The sequence below is a fragment of the Mobula hypostoma genome, chromosome 1 (genome assembly GCF_963921235.1).
Source record: "Mobula hypostoma chromosome 1, sMobHyp1.1, whole genome shotgun sequence".
NCBI classification, from domain to species: Eukaryota; Metazoa; Chordata; class Chondrichthyes; order Myliobatiformes; family Myliobatidae; genus Mobula; species Mobula hypostoma.
In genome coordinates this window covers 218,007,625-218,025,427 of record NC_086097.1, presented here as the reverse complement: position 1 = coordinate 218,025,427, position 17,803 = coordinate 218,007,625, and the positions used below count along the sequence as shown (strand labels likewise).

The following is a 17,803-nucleotide window of genomic DNA, read 5'->3' as shown; positions in this document are numbered from 1 at the left end:
TGACTTTAAACTAGAATGGTTGGGGGGTGGGAATCAAATTAAAGGGACTAGGAGAGAGGAGGTTCGTTCACAACAGGGGGATGGGAACAAGTGCAGAGAGACAGAGGGGTGTAAAATGAGGATAGAGGCAAAAAGTAGTAAGGTGAAAAGTAAAAGTGACAGGCCGGCAAATCCAGGGCAAAAATCAAAAAGGGCCACTTTTCAACATAATTGTATAAGGGCTAAGAGTGCTGTAAAAGCAAGCCTGAAGAATTTGTGTGTCAATGCGAGGAGCCTTTGTAACAAGGTGGATGAATTAAAAGTGCAGATTGTTATTAATGAATATGATATAGTTGGGATCACAGAGACATGGCTCCAAGGTGACCAAGGATGGGAGCTCAGCATTCAGGGATATTCAATATTCAGGAGGGATAGACGTGAAAGAAAAGGAGGTGGGGTGGTGTTGCTGGTTAAAGATGAGATTAGCGCAATAGAAAGGAAGGACATAAGGCTAAAGGGAGCAGGGGGTATGGAGGGAAGGCTGGTACATGGTTGAGTTGGATGATCAGCCATGATCATACTGAATGACAGTGCAGGCTCGAAGGGTCGAATAGCCTACTCCTGCACCTATTTTCTATGTCTTTATGTTTCTATGTAAGCGGAAGTTGCAAGCAGTTTCAAACTGCGAGGAGTGCATATCACACACAACCTCTCATGGTCCCAGACATACCCTTCACAGTCAAGAAAACTCAGTAGTGCCTCTACTTTCTGAGGAGGCTGAAGAGAGCTATACTTTGCACATTCAAACTCATGTCATTCTACAGATGCACAGTAGAGAGCATCCTAACAGGTTACATCACTGCTTGGTCCAAAAACCGCACTGCAGCGGACAGGAGGGCTTTACAACAGGTGGTCAAAACTGTCCAATGCATTACTGGCACCAGCCTACCTGCCCCATCAAGGACATACATACAGAAAGGTGCTGGAAGAGGGCCAGTAACATCATAAATGATCCCACACATTCTGTTCATGGTCTGCATGTCCCACTCCCATCAGGAAGGAGGCCATGTAGCATCCACACCAGACTCAAAAACAGTTACTTACCCCAAGCAGCAAGGCTGATCAACACCTCCACTCACTAACTCCACCAATACCTTATTATTTCCCATCAGTCAACTTTATGTGCAGCCGAGCCGTCACTTTATGGACATCCATTCAATGCATACAAGCCATCATAATATTTATATTTATTGTGTGTTTTTCCATATTATTATTTAATTACTGTGTTCTTTATCTTTTATTGGGATTTCTGTGCTGCATCACATCTGGAATAACAACTACTTCATTATCTAAATATAGTTGATAAAGTGATTGACATACTATGTATACGAGTTATAAAGAGTTTAGAAGATACACGGTTTAAGATGGCACTAGTGAAGTACAGCGGCAACTTCCTGGCAGCAGAAAATTAACTACTTTACTAATCACACTTGTTCTCAAAACCGATCACTGCAATCTCCTATACAATTTGGCATTTTTGCAGTGTCAACTTTAGTCTTGAAGATGCAGAATGGTTGTGACGTGATGGGTACGGGCTAGATCAAGGTGGCAGGACCCAGGCCCAAGAGCAAGGAACAGGCAGAGGTTTGACCAATTTAAGCACTGGGCAAAATTGGAAAGGTTAAGTATAGACTGAATGAAGGTGGCACAGGTCTGGGCTTCACAGCAAGGAATGACCCAATGTTTGGCCGATTTAAGCTTCAAGCCAGATTGATAGGTCAGGGCGTCGGGGCTGTAAGTGAGGGATGGGTCGGTGTTTAGCTCGCTGCTCCGCACAGTTTACTTGTCTATATGCTGAACTGAAGCTGTGGCCTGCAGTTAACAGGTTCCTGGATTGGCTGTGACTGGCTTCATTGCTGTGGACCAAATTTCATGAACTTCAGTTCTAAATGTTATTTGCTTGCACTGTTTGTTTGTTTTCCTGCACACTGAGTTTTTGACGGTCTTTTTTTAAAATGGGTTCTATTACATTTCTTTGTTTTGTGGCTGTCTGTAAGGAAACAAATCTCAAAATTGTATACAGACTTTGGTTACAGCACTCATTACAGACTGGTATCAAAGTTCAAAGTACATTTATTATCAAAGAGTGCAATAGTTGTCATGAAAGAATGATACTAAGATCCAGAATTCTCACAAAATCGGCAATTTCAAGGGTGGTAGTCACCAGCGACCAGCTGTATACTACATCCAAAAGAAAAGATTAGATAGTGGCTTTTCTGCTGCAGATGATTCCTCTCTCTATTACCCAAAACTTTTCCACCATCCCCAAATCAACATATATACCTTCTAAGAAGACAAAGAGGTTGCAGACACTGGAAGAGCTTCTAATTTATGTTTGGCTTCTCCATAGCAATGCATGACAGACAGGTTGGTGTGGGAGTGGAAAGGAGTGTTAAAATGACATACAACCCTGCCTACCCTGTCCTGGTTACATTTACCCACCATCTCCTCCCAATCTAGTTACACCAATTTCACCCCTCCCCCTATACTGCTATATACTGGCAATATTTTTTCAGTCCTGATCCCAACCCAAAACATGGACTGACACCTTTGACTTCCACAGATATTGCTTGACCTAATAATTTCTCCAGTTTTTTGTTCTCAATACACCTTCTACTCTGTCAAAAGTAGAATAGGCACTACAACAACTCAGTAAGATGTTATTGGCATCATCTCCCAAAATCATAAACTCTGCCACCTGGAGGCACAAAGTAAACAGGTGAATGGAAAAACAAATCACCGTCTCCAAGCTCCTCTGAAGTTGCACATCATTCCATTATCATTGCTGGATCTGGTAAATCTTGGAACTTCCTATCTGGTGGACTTTAATCTCACGGACCACAATTTATAAAGGTGTTTGACTGGCACCTTCACAATAATAATTGAGAACAAGTGGTAAATGTTGGCCTAACCAACAATTTATAAAAATAAGCACTCAGTGAAGCAACACTGAAAATACAAATCAAACAACAAACCAGATAACCACAAGGAGAAATGCAGAGATGAGATGAGGGGCCATGAATGACTACATTTCTCGCCAATTAAAGCATCGAGGAAGATTGAAACATCAAAGCAAATGTGGAGGAGAGTGAGCAGTTCTCATAGTTAGCTGCATCGAGTCGCATCCGTCAGAGAGCCCGCTTGTTCGAGTCGCTTCCATCGGAGAAGCCACTGGTTCCCAATGGAGGTGTTATCAAAATTCTGGGATTTATGGTTAGGACTGTAGTTCATATTGGTCCCTTTCAGTTTTATGTTTTTTTCATGTTCTTGCCCATTCTTTCTTATTGCCAATTGGCAAGCTGGGAGTTTAGGTAATCTGTTAGTTTTTATGCGAGGGTGGGTTGGGGGTGTTTGGGGTTGTATTCTGCATACATCCGTTGATACTAAAATGAACCTTTGAACCTTTATGAACCTTTGAATCTTTTAAGTCTAGTCCATTAGACTTATGCAAGTTAAATAAAAACATTAATTCCAAGTATTTTTCATAATAAATATGCCAGCACAGCTTTGTTATATGCATAAAAATAAATGCAAGAAGCACTCAGCAGATCTGGCAGCATGCTTTAAGTTGAGAAGAGGTGGAAGGCTGCGAGAACAGAAGGAATGTTTGTAATGTAGTACTAATTAAAGCTATCATGGTAACAATTACTTCTAAAAATAAAACAGAAATTGGAGACTTATGAGCAACAAGAACAAAACAAATTGAAACTAGGATAACCTTGTCCAGTTCCTTTTCACATCCATGATTCCTCTGACATCTTCTGGCACTTTAACTTTTTCCAATTTCCTAATCCCAATTAACTCATCTTTACTACAATGCATGTATAATTCTTCTGTGCTTCCATCTTACAGATGATCTGATGGCCCTTCTTTCTTTCTCAAAGATCCAATAAATCCCCTTCTACTAATTTCCTTTAGCTGGCTAAACATGTTCTTACATTGAACAGCTTCTCTTTCATTTCCAGTTAATTTCTCCAAGTCAGTGGTGGACCACAGCAATGTAAATGGGGTAAATTCTACCTATACCTTTACTGAATACATCGAACAGTCTCATTCATCTGTTTTTTCTCTTATATAACTGTACTGGTGTTGCTTCCTGTCCTTGTACAGGATTAAAAATTCATTAATTTGTTGTCAATTTTCATGTTGTTCTCCCTTCCACTTCATCCACATCTGACTCTTCCCTTTCTTTGCTGAAATCTCTATACTCATCTCAGGAGATACCTTAGCAACCAATATTCCTAAAATTCCTGGCTACCTTAACTATTTCACAGTAAATGCACATTTTCCTACTCCGCTTTCTGTAAGGACCTTATTCTACATTCTCTGTCTCTGTTGTAGCTGCTCTGATAATGACTTTCCACACCTGTACCTTTAAGAAGCCTTTGGTTTTTTTCATAATTCTCCCGATAAATGGCGACGTGTTCAGACACAGCGACCTCTTGGGGGTCAACCAAAGGTATTTTTTCCTTTGTTAAACGTATTTTTTTTATGATCACTGGACTGTACTGGGCTCCAAGAACTTTAGGTAATGCAGGCCTAAACCATCAGTGAGCAGTTCATTGATCGAAGTAGCCAGCCAGGTGTTGGTGGAGCTACGTTAGGTTTGAAGGAAATGCATTAGAGACATCGAAGTTGGTGTGCGAGGGAAGCATGCGGTGTGACCATGAGTGATTGCCCTGGACGGTTCTCTTGCGGCCACAAGACTATCCAATGGACATTGATCATTTAAGATACCACAGGTCTGTTTCCCTTGTTTAGTGGCATAACAGGCGGCATGGGAGCTGCATAGTCTGAGTTGTAGCAAGGACCAGGACTCACGCCATGGGATTGCTTGCTGCTGCATTCCAGGAGAGGAGGTGCTGAAGACAGTAAAACATGGTGTCCGAGCTCAGTTGGTGGCTGATCTACCCTGTTGGTGCTGCCCTCCAGTGTTCGATCGGTGGAATGACAGGCCAGGCTTCAGTGCCAGGAACCATCCCATCAATTTGAGAGTCATGTCATTCAGGGTCTTGGGCTGTATAAGTGTTTTTTTTTGCGTGACAATGCTTTTTTTCCCTCGCTCTTTTGAATGTGTCATGTAAGCTTTGCACCTTGGCCCTGGATGAATGTTGTTTTGTTCAGCTGTATCCATGTATGGTTGAATGAAGATTAAAGTTAATTTGATTTGATTAGAGAAGATTCACAACTCAATGCCTATATTCCTAGACTTATGCTCTCAATGTTCTCTTTTCCAAGCCCATAGCAAGGTTTGGGTTACACTTTTCCTGAACTTTCACCACACTAACCAGAACAACAGTTTCCAATTGTAGAAGCAAATTGCCCTTCAGCTTTATGAAGAGACATGTGGAATCTCCAGTCCCATCTTCCATCTCCATTCCCTTTTTTTCACTTTCTCAATAAAATTGCAAGAAATTTAACACCTGCCCTTTCCTTTCCACCATCCAGGGACCCATCAACATTAAGCAACAATTCACTTGCAGTTTTTCCAATTTAGAGCATTTTATTCAGTGCTCATGATGTGCTGAACTCTGTATCAGAAAAACTAACTGCAGACTGAGTGTGCACTTTATGGAACACCTGTTCAGTCCACAAGGGCACTCCTAAACTACTGCCTTTGATGTTCATTATCCAATGCCTCTGTTGTCAATTTCCTACATTGCTCCAAACACAAGTTCCAGGATCAGCACCTAAATTTTCGTCTGAGTATATTAATCCTCACGATTTCCATATTGAATTTAACAATTATATACAACCCTTTTTATCCCTCAATTACTTTTTTTGTTTTCTGTCACCAGATGCCAAATTTTAAACCATTTGCTACCTTGACATCTTTAGTCAGCACTTTATCATCGACATCTCCCTTCAGACCTCAATACATGTTTTTTTTCCACTTTTCCAGTTCTGGGTAAAGGAATCCTGACTTGACCCATCAGCTCAGTAACCCATTGAGCAGCTCCAGCATTTTCTACTTTTGTTTTAGACTTTAGCATCTGCTGTTTTTTGTTTCAATTGTAGGCATAAATTTAAGAGAATACTGAAGATAGTATAGAAGATTAGCAAAGCACTGATTTTCAGAAAGTTTATAAATAAGCTACCTCGGAAGAGATTGATAAATGTATTTGGAGGAACGCACAAGCAAACGTTGAAGGACAAATAATATAAAATTGGCTGAACCAGATGGGAGGCAAAATATTTGGACAATAAAAAAGTTAGAATTGTTTTCTATGGAGTTGAATACGAACTCAGAAATGCAAATGTAATGGAGATTTAAAACTAAAAGGAAGTAACAGTAACAAATGCAGAGCATGTGGACCCATGTATCTGTTCTGTAATAGTTTTGGTTTTACTAATCTGCAACCTAGCTCTACATTCTTACGTTCATTTCAAGACCTTACCATCCTTAACAAATAAAAATCTATCATGCTGATTGTTGTGTTCAATTTCTCAATTAACATTGTCTAAAGAGTTTATGGATTACTAGAGAATTGCAGAAATAAATTTCCATTACCCTTATGCAAAGGCAATACCACCTGGCTTTGCCCTTAATCACCTTTGCCCAAATACAAGTTAATGCCTTTTTTTTATTCACCCATAAAACTACTTGTCCTCTTAAATTCTTCATTTTTAAGCGCCCTAACTGAACACCCTTTAAACTTCTACACTCTATGGTGTATGAGTTTAATGAATGTAATGTGTCTTCACTTTAACACCTTTAGCCTGGTGAATCTATGCTTCAACCCCTCCCAGGTAAATTCACTCTTCCTGAAATGTGGTCCCCATAAATAAACTCAGTACTTTAAATAAAGTCTTGTAAGAACTTTATAAAACTAAACTAACTTCCACTGTTTCCTGTTCCTGTCTGCATTGAATAAATGTGCCCATTTCAGTAGATTATGATGCTACATTTTCTGGAGACACAAGATACTACCAGAATTTGTTGCAATAAACAACTTAATGCAAAGTTTCGACCCAAAGCATCAACAATTCCTTTCTTCCCCCACAGATGCTGTTTGATCTACTGAGTTCCTCCAGTAGTTTGTTACATTATATTTTTACCTGTCTAATAATATTTACTTATTTCTATATTTGGACTACTAATTCTCTATCCCTCCACTTTTTTTTGGATTTCTCATATATAAAATATTCATATTTTTCTTCTTCAAATTGGTTGACATAATTCTCTACACTTAATATCTTTTAAGTCTCTAATAAACACCACTTACATCTACAATATTTGTGACCATATTCTTTTATCCGTCTTTTGTAATTATAGTTAAAGTCCCCACTTATTCCCCCTAACCCAGATCACTGGGGTCACTATTAATCACATTCTTTCCATGCCCTATTTCCCAAACCATATCCAAACATTCTCAATTTATTATATCCACCAGCTTGTTATCATTCTTTTATTAAATGAAATCTTTTCAAATACCCTTTGAATGTCCATATAAATTTTGACAATCTTTGCCACTCCCTCCATCTATCACCTGGATCACCTTTCCAAAAAAATTAACTAAGTCATTATTTACCACTTACCCTTTATAAATCCATGCTGGTTCTCAGTTCATATCTGTCTAAGTGCTCAGTCACTCTTTCCTAATAACAGATTATTGTACAAGAGAAAGGATGTTAAAGCCACAGAGAGTATGCAGGATAGATTCACCAGGTTAGTGTTAGGAATGAGAAACCCTATACATGAGAAAAAACTTGCAACACCAAGTGTACTTAAATGGAAAGAAAGTTCTTAACTTTTGTTTTCGAGGTTTGATAGAGTACCGTAAATAGCTAAAAATTATCATCTTTAATTAAGGGCCTGTGATATAGAGTATTCAACTTGAAATTATCACTAATGAAGCTAGAAAAGGAGTAAAGAGAGATTCATTTATCAACAGGACTGCAGACATAGGGTCATGCATGAAAAGTGGTCGGAATACATCATTCCTGTTTTTAAGGATATATAGGAAGAATGCATGAAGCAGAGGAAGATGTAGCTTGTGCATAGAGAACAGCAGAATGAAATGTTTTAGCAAATAATGAATACAGACCAATGGTTTCATTTCATACAGTACCTTTCCTTGTCCATACTGTTGAATGCAATGACACAATTGAAAATTCCCATGGGTGTTTTGTGTGACTATTTAAGAATCGCCTTAAAAAAGACCAAAATCTTGGCTGATAAAAGGATACAAGATTGCCCTACCATGACACTTTCCATCTCTTTAACAGCATTTAAATGGAAAGTAATAAAATCCACAGATATAGGTGAGCTCGAATTAACACTGAATTTACTTTGAAATAATTAAACACCTATTTGAAATGAAAGAAAATATTCATTTTGCAATATGTAGTGTTTATCAATTAAGTACAGCAATAGTTTTAAATGTGTAATATCTATTATTAGTCAAACAAGAATACCTCCTCTTCTTTACGTCGTTTCTTTTCTTGCTCCTCCTCAAGTTCTTTTGCAATTCGTGCTCTCTGTTCAGCTAATCGTTTTTCCTCTCGTTGCTCTTCAAGTTTACATTTTTCACGTTCTTCTTCTGCTTTGCGTCGCTTTTCCTCGATCTGAAACCGATTGGATAGTAATAAAAAGTTCCTCTGATGAATTCTCTCTAAAACCAACTTCTTACTACAATTCCTTGTTCTTCACATCTTCAGAACCTCAGGAATATCAGATTTTAAAAAAAATTTAGCTCTGTATCCATGCTGAAACTATCCATTCTGTTTTTTGTGCTTAAAAGTCATCAACTAATTAAGCATAAGTAATAACAGACTGAAATCTGAAGTTTAATTACAGAAAATGGTGTGGTTTATTTAAGTACAGGAAACTTAGTTCCTATCCAATTAGTTCCCAAATCGAAATTTAGAATAGAGCCTCACTTATTTCACGTAATGGTAAAGTCCACTTTATCACATCAGATTGACTTAGTTAATTTAGTCCCCTATAATTAATTATGACCATCACAAAAGCTGTTTGTATCATGATGAGTCGGAACATCTTGTTGCTTTACTCAGCTCTGTAATACTTACAGTGACAAACTGCTATGTAAAAGTACAAGGTGGGCATAAACCTATCGATAAGCTGCTGCACCACCAGCTAAATATGTTGCCAGATAGACCACTCTGATGCATGCAGGATAACAACTGCACCACTTGTTCTTCAGATGGTTTTCAAAATCTCTCCCTGGCAAGGCACTGGCCATTCAGTATTTGAGCCAACAAGACTGCACTGAATTACTTTTTAAAAACCTAACTTTTTGTATCTATTTCATTGAAAGTAGTAGCATTTGCCCCACATACAGTGCATTTGAGTTTAGCATACTACTTAAACTTTCCCCAGACTAAAGAACTATTTGTTTCAAGAAAACAAATGATTTTTAAAAATCTATTACTAAAACCAAAAAGATCAGTAAATTATAATCTGTTCTATCTTTCGTGGAACTTCCTGCCTACCAAGACGAACAGAAAATGTTACATTCTCTTTCAAAGCGATCAAATCTTGACTCCCTTTGGATTCCATATTGGCAATACAAGTTTAAAATGAATAGCTGACACAGAAAGGCTTATACTTACACAGCATCATTCATAACTGCAGGAACTCCAAATCACTTTGTTTCTAAAATACCTTTGAAAAGGTCCCTCATTTTTAACGCCAAAAATATGGCATCCAGTTTGAGCACAAATGGGATCATAACAAGATAGTGTGTGTTTTATTGATACTAATTTAGGATAAATATTGGTCAGAATATCAAAGATAACTTACTGCAAGAAACTTTATATATAAATCTATACAAACCACTCCCTCAGTCTTGCACTTGTGTACCAACTTTTATTTTTCTATTCAAGTGTCTGGTGTGGGGCCTAAATCACAACCTCAGATTTAGAGGCAAAAGAACTCCAAAATGACAGCTAGAAATTGTGGAGGTATCAATTTCAATTGTTGTGGTGCAGACTTCGCACTAAGACAGATTCCATATGTTACTTCTGCGATTGACTACGTGGGGGCCGGCCCTTCAATTTGTGCTGGAATAGCACTTCACCCACTTCCAAAGAAATGCATCTGTGATCATGGTGCACAACAGTTCTTTATTGAGTATTTGAATATAGTAAAATTCAAGACACTGACTTACTACATGCTGAGAAATGTCACGAGCTGCAATTACGTGCAGAAGTGAAATGAAACATTCCATGAACACACAGAAGTGTCGATCTCACTTGAGCATTTGTTTTTAGATAAACAAAAATCTACTGCTAATATTCCACAATGAGACATGTGTAGGAAAATATTCTTTAGGCCAGAGGTTACTACCTTATATGATGGGAAGAGAGAGGATTACCAGCAATCACTGTCACAAACAGTCAGGACAACTGAGATTTTCAGATGAATGACAGAGTCAGTAAAGAGCGGGGCATCTGAATTTCTAAGTTGCAGCCTAGATGTTGTACGAAGATCTTTCAACTCAGAACATTTTAATCCAATGGCAACCCAACTGATTCACAACTGAATTTTTTCAGATAATAGAGAGCAACTATAAATTCAAATAACGGATTCAGGGAAAGGAATAAACAAGTTCAACAGGAAATCTTCTAAAAAGTATTTTCAACTGCATTTACTTGTAAGCGTAGGTATTCTTTATATTTTTCCTGATCAGGTACTTTTCTTTCAGTATGTTGTTCAATCATTGGGTTTCCTTGGGAAATCTGTGATGCATTTGCAAATGTAAACCCTACAAAGAAAAAAAAAACAAAAATAAATGACTCATTCTCCAAATATCTTCAAACTTAAACAACTAATTTGAGTGCGTTAACTTATTTTTTTCAAGGAATGTGAAGAAAATGAAACTATATGGATTCAAAGTCGGGAAGTTGGCCATGAGAAAGAACAGGTGGCTGAGCTAGTGCATAGAGTTCCAATCAACCACACAAGGTGTGTATAGTATTGAGCATCTCCAGTGTTGCCATAGAGACCTCATCTCTTGCATGTTTCCAATATCTTCTGCTGTTCTTGAAAAGACTCTAGGATCTTTCATATTAGCTGTAGTCTTTATGTGGCTGAACTAGCTGAGTTTATGGTGAATCTGAGGATTTGATATTCAAGGAATTAATGTTGTTGATGATTCAATTGGCATGGCAAGTTGATTAAGTTCCCTCTTATCGGAAACAGAAACTGTCATTACCTGTCATTTATATACAGTGAAACATAGAAACGTAGTGGGGCTAGAAAGTTTGTGAACCTTGTAGAATTTTCTCTATTTCTGCAAAAATGTGACCAAAAATATGATCAGATCTTTATTTAGTCCTAAAACTAGATAAAGAGAAACCAATTAAATAAATAACACAAAAAACATTCTACTTGATCATTTATTTACTGAGAAAAATGATCCAATATTACATGTATTTGTTGGAAAATGTAAATGAACATTTGCTTTCAGTAACTGGTGTGACCCCCCACCCCCACCCCGGACACCAATAACTTCAACCAAGCATTTCTGGTAACTCATCACAAACAAGCGAAAATCTGCAGATGCTGGAAATCCAAGCAACACCCACAAAATGAAGTAACTCAGCAGGCCAGGCAGCATCTGTGGAAAACAGTACAGTTCCAGTAACTGTTGATCAGTCCTGTACATCGGCTTAGAGAAATTTTAGGTCATATCTCCTTACAAAACTTCTTCAACTCTAGAATGAGATTTTGATATTGGTGTGCAGTGCCCTTTTCTTTCCAAGCATAGCAATGTGCATTTCTACCAAAAAGTTCAATTTTGTCTCATCTGTCCACAGAACATTATCCCAGAAGCGTTGTAGAACATTCAGGTGGTCTTTTGCAAACTTGAGACATGCAGCAATGTTTTCTTTTGAGAGCAGCGATTTCCTCTGTGGTGTCCTTCCATGAACATCATTCGTGGACACACGAACAGAGACTTTAGCAAGTTCTGGAGATTTCTGCAGGTCTTTTGCTGTACCTTTGGGTTCTTTTTCATCTCTTTTCAGCATTGTATGTTGTGCTATTGGTGTGATCTTTGCAGGTTGCCCACTCCTAGGGAGAGTAGCAACTGTACTGAGTTTCCTCCATTTGTAGACAATTTCTCTTACTGTGGACTGATGAACACTCAAGCATTTGTAGCCTTTTCCAGCTTCATGCCTCTCTACAATTCTTCTTCCAAGGTCCTCTGAAAGTTATCTTGAATGAGGCATGGTGCACATAAACATATCTTTCTTGAGAAGAGCAGGCTCTGTAAGTAACTCGACTTTGTGTGCCTTTTTTTCTTTACAGGGCAAGGCACCTCTACAACCCACAACTCCAATCTCATCTCACTGATTGGAACACCTGACTTACATTAAAAAACTGAATTACATTAAGTGTGTGTGTGTGTATATATATATATATATATACACACACACACATATATATATACACACACACACACAAACGTATATATATGAAATGATTAAGTTAAAATAACTAACGCAAAAAAGGAAAAAAAGAAAACAAGTAGTTCATGGGTTCAATGTCCATTTGGAAATTGGATGGCAAATGGGAAAAAAGTTGTTCCTGAATCACTGTGTGTGGCTTTCAGTCTTCTCTACCTTCTTCTCAATGGAAACAATGATAAGGGTCATGGGGATTTGTAATGATGGATGCCACCTTCTTAAGGCACCGCTCCATGAAAATGTCTTGGATACTACAGAAGCTAGTACCCATAATGGAGCTGACTAATTTTACAGGCTTCTGCAACTTACTTCAATCTTGTGCAGTAGCACCCCATACCAGATGCAGCTATTCAGAATGCTCTCCTAGGTACATTTTTATAAGTTTATGAGTGTTTTAGTTGACAAAGCAAATCAATTCAAACTCCTAATGAAATATAGCTGCCGTCTTGCCTTCTTTATAGTTGCATCATTATGTTATGTGCAGGTTAAATCCTCAGAGACATGGACACCCAGAAACTTGAAATGGCTCACTCGCTCCCTCTATGAGGACTGGCTTGTGTTCCCTCATCTTACCCTTCCTGAAGTCCACAATCAGCTTTTAGGTCTTGCTGACGTTGAGTGCAAGGTTGTTGCTGTGACACCACTCAACTAACTGGTATACAGTATCTCATTCCTGTACGCCATTTCGTCACCATCTGAAACCCTGCCAACAATGGTTGTATCATAAGCAAATTTATAGATGCCATTTGAGCTATGCCTAGCCACATAATCATGGGTGTAGAAAGAGTAGAGCAGTCGGCTAAGCACACATCCCTGTGGTGCGCCAGTGTTGACTGTTAGTGAGGTGGAGATGTCATTTCCAATTCGCACAGATTGTGGTCTTCTGGTTGGACTTACTGACATGCTGTGATTGAGGGAGGAGGAGATATCAGGAGGGCAGTTAAGAGTAAAACAGATCGCTGTCGGCCTGTATTCACAAAAAGGTCAAACTGGGTAAGAACAGCAATTTCACATAATATAGATAATTAATTTTCCAGAACACAGGAGAAGGCAAACTATCAGCTGGGTTCTATTCCAGCTCCCAGAAGAGGCACTGTGATCAGATTTGAATTTGTTACAGGCTTTAAGATTATCATTCTGGTAACTTACCACAACATTATTTTACCTAGTTGCAAAGCTTCTAAGTTGCAAAGACAATGTGAATTAATAAAACAATGGCAAATGATGTTTAACATGATAAAGCACATTAATCAGAGCATTCTCTAAATAAGAAGCTAAGAATACTGCAGAAATATGAAAGTAAATATACAAAAAATACAAGTTAGTTGACAGGAACATAAACAGAAGAGATTATGCTGATTCTGGAAATCCAGAGTAACACACACGAAATGCTGGAGGATCTCAGTAGGCCAGGCAGCATCTACAGGGAAGAATAAACAGTCGATCTTTCAGGGCGAAACCCTTGATCCGGATTCCTCCAATGTCCATACATCTATATAACTTTGTCCTGAATATATTTACTTAGATTCACTAATAGTAAAAATTTCCAACATTCATAAATTGTCTAAGAAATTCCTCATCTCATTCTAAATGGATGGCACATTCTCCTGCTATTTGGTAGTCAAGATCTAACTACAATGAAGATTACTAAGTTTAAACTATTCTCATCCTAATATACAAATTTCATGATGCTTATAAGCACAATTAGAAAGACATAAACTGCAAACCTAGACCAAAATCAATCTAATTTTCTCTCTTTCCAAAAATTAACAAAATGATTAAAAAGCCCTGTGAAGTCCAATTTCTACTCTTGTTTACTTATTCTACTACTCCTACAGAAGTGCTTTCCAATTGATGCAATTTGCAAAATGGAAGAATGTTCAACTTACAACAAAGACATTTGAAATGTTCTTAACAATAAATACAAGAGATTCTGCTGATGCTGGAAACCTACAGCAATAGACTTAAGTTGCTGAATTCCTCCAGCAATTTTTGCTCTTACACATCCTTGAGTGCTCAGTAACAGACTGCATTATCTTGGTGTGGACAACTGTCTATTTCACTTATGCAGCGTTTACAAAGGCATCAGTTAAACTGTGTGACATATGAAGATTACTAATCTTGCCACTCAGTCAAAGCCACATCACCTACAACTACATCTCCTCAGGATTAGAAAGCCATGCCGGGTGGTCTTGAGGGTGAAGCAAGAGGGAACAGGTAATCTCATTCCTTGTAATGATATAAAAAGCAAACCTTCTTCTAGACAATAGCCATAAACAGTTGAGTACCAAAAGAATACAAAATGCATAAAAGACGTACTAGCCAGCAAAATGTATAAATATTCATACAACAGATTGTTCTCAATATTCATTAGAACATGATTTTACCTTGGGCTTTCTGTTGAGGAGTATCCGCACCTGGTCTGGTTAAGTTCAAATTAAAGGGTACTGTATCTCTGGAGTCTTGATTTCCTTGATGAGGGAAGTCTCTATAGGCATTTTCATTCTGCTTATGCATTTTCTTCAGATCAGCTGTTTGCAATGTTTAAAGTAAATATATTTGAGATTACAAATAAACACAATCATAAATTGTATAACAGCTTTGGATCTTTAAATTAAAAAGTATAGAATCATTGAGAGAATAAATGGAGTGCCTTTCTTTCACATCTGGTCAAATCCAACCCAATCTTATTAAAGAGTGGCCGGTGGAATGCAAGCCTCTGTGCATATATGCAAGTACATACGGAGAATCCATTTAACCACGAGTTTGACTGAAGTATAGCAAAAACAATAATTATGTTGACAATATCAAAAATTACAAAGAAGAATGCTGTCAGAATTTATAATTGGCTTGAAAGTCTGTGAACCCACAGAAAACATTTGGGTCAAATGCAGTCTCTGGCTGTGTCCTTCGATCCTGTGCAGATCAGCTGGTGGAGGTATTTGCAAACATTTTTAAACCACTCCCTGCTTAAATCTGAGGTTCCCACCGGCTTTAAGAAGACCATATTCATCCCAGTACCTAAGAAAATAAGGTAATGTGCCTTAATAACTATTGCTAGGTGGCTCTGACATCCACCATCATGAAGTGCATGTCACACATTTAACTCTAGCCTGCCTAACAACCTCAGCCTACAGCAATTTGCCTACAGGTCTATGGTGAACGCCTTCTTCCTGGCTCTATGCTCCTCTCTGAAATATCAGGACCTATTTTAGACTATTGTTTATTGGCTACAGCTCCACTTTAAATACTCTAATTCCATACAAATTCATCTCCGAAGTCCAAGAACTGGGACTAATCTGAATTATGTTCTGTCAATGAAACTATTAAATAGTGGTAGTATACAAAGTGGCTAAGCATATTCCTAAACCTGAATATAACGAAACTAAAAGAAGAAAAAAAGAACCATACTTAGCAAATTTCCTTCTGCATCTCTAAGAGGTGCTCCTCCTCCTCCTCTTCCCCATGGATTGTATATTTTCATTTCCTGCTCAAGTTTTGCATCATATCTCTCTGCTTCCTCCTTTTCTTTTCTCTTCCTTTCCTCTCTTTCTTGCATCTATAGAAAACATCAAGCACTGAAGAATAATTACCTAAAAGGTACTCAGGATACTAATATCGCATGCTTAGAAGAACAAATGTCCCAAATCAAACCTGGTGTGATACAAATAATAATTTTTAAAACGAATGGGAGTAATGCCTTGAAGATAACGTCCCAGAATAGTTATTCAGGACAACGAAATGGAAATATATACGAAAAAGCAATTGACCTGGGAGGTGTCACAAAGAAAACCAAGTTATTAACATAATGTGACCCTAGACATGCTCAACAAAATGTATTACAGGTGAACATTCCTTAATCCGAAATTCTGAAATCCAAAAAGCTCCGAAAACCGAAGTTTTTTTTGCCAACAGTTGACATCACTCAGGTGTGACGTGGCAACACTAGCAGAGGCCGCCAGACGTCAGTTGTGGCTCAGCGCTCATACTGGTTACATAGGCATTTGCCGTTCGCTAATATTTTGTGTTTGCTGTTGACTTTGTGTTTAATTTCACTGTGAAAATGTCAAAAAGAGCTGCAGATACCCCTATGGGTAACAATGAGAAAAAGAGAAGAATCTTCTCTATCAATAATGCAGAAAGTGGAGTTATTGCAGAAGCTTGATCGTGGTGTGTCTGTGCGGCATCTTACTGAAGAAAGCAGTGTCAGAACTACCATTGCATATGATTTAAATAAACAGAAAGACAAGTTACTGAAGTTTTATAGTGACAGTGACACTCTGCATTTATTTCAATAAGTCATTTACCATGTGTTTGATTCGGTTCGTTTGAAGCTGTATATTCTTATGCTTTACTGAATGTTTTTGTTGGAAATAAAATTTCTTCTTGTCATTATTCCCTAAACAATACAGTATAACAATTATTTACATAGCATTTACATTGTATTAGGTATTATAAGTAATCTAGAGATGATTTAAAGTATACGGGAGGATTTGCGTAGGTTTGGTGCGCCGCTGGGTCCTAAACACCACTGCACTGAAACAGGTTAAATAAGGGACTTGAGCATACGTGTTTTTTAGTATCGGGGCGGGGCGGGGGGGGATGAAATCCAAAAAATTCTGAATTCCAAAATGCAACTGGCCCCAAGGATTTTGGATAAGGGATTGTGGACCTGCATTTACATTAAATAAGCCAAGTAACTTCCATTAAAGATTTTTTGACCATTTCAATGTTTTTTTCCTGTATATGGGGCAAATATTACTATATAGGCTGCCTCTAAATTCTCTATTTATACTTACATAAGTTTCAAAGCTAAGTATAAATTATCTTTGTGCATACTGATTTATTCATCAACTGAAACTGGCATGTGAGGATCAACAAGCGCTTTTTCAACTGAAGGTTGCACTTTGCCTTTTACTAAAAAGGCAGAAATAAATCTAACACTGAAGCATTTGTTTGGGTTAAACTCAGACAATGACCCAGATTTTCCTGGGGAAATCAAAAGTTCTGTTAAAAACTAACAAGTTTCCCCCAAGTAAGCTTGCATGAATATGGAATCCTGAACTTCTGAATGTGTGTTCACTGGGATTTTATCAACTATGCACTTCTACTAGACTCATCATGGGAGTGCAAGGAAGTAGTGCAAACAGTCTGCACTTGTACTGCTGAATCTGCCTGCTGAATAGGCCAGGTTAGGAATTTACTTTTACACTTCAGAATATATCAGAGTTTGTAATCAGGCAAAATGGCTGAATACTTTGATATTTTTAATTAAATAGAGGAACCAGTTAAGGATATATTATAAAAGCGACAAGTTATGCTTGAAGAA

At 37.9% G+C, this 17,803-nt stretch overlaps 1 protein-coding gene across 7 annotated transcripts in view; it reads right to left on the bottom strand.

The window, feature by feature from the left end:
- LOC134355019 (centrosome and spindle pole-associated protein 1) overlaps positions 1–17,803 on the bottom strand; it is a 187,202-nt gene that overhangs the window by 68,254 nt on the left and 101,145 nt on the right. For all 7 annotated transcript variants that reach the window (XM_063064662.1, XM_063064671.1, XM_063064680.1 and 4 more), the window contains 4 exons: positions 15,886–16,033; positions 14,862–15,005; positions 10,657–10,769; positions 8,458–8,607 (listed from right to left, as the gene is read on the bottom strand). In XM_063064662.1, the coding sequence (XP_062920732.1) occupies positions 8,458–8,607; positions 10,657–10,769; positions 14,862–15,005; positions 15,886–16,033 (555 nt within the window). The remainder of the gene's footprint in view (positions 1–8,457; positions 8,608–10,656; positions 10,770–14,861; positions 15,006–15,885; positions 16,034–17,803) is intronic.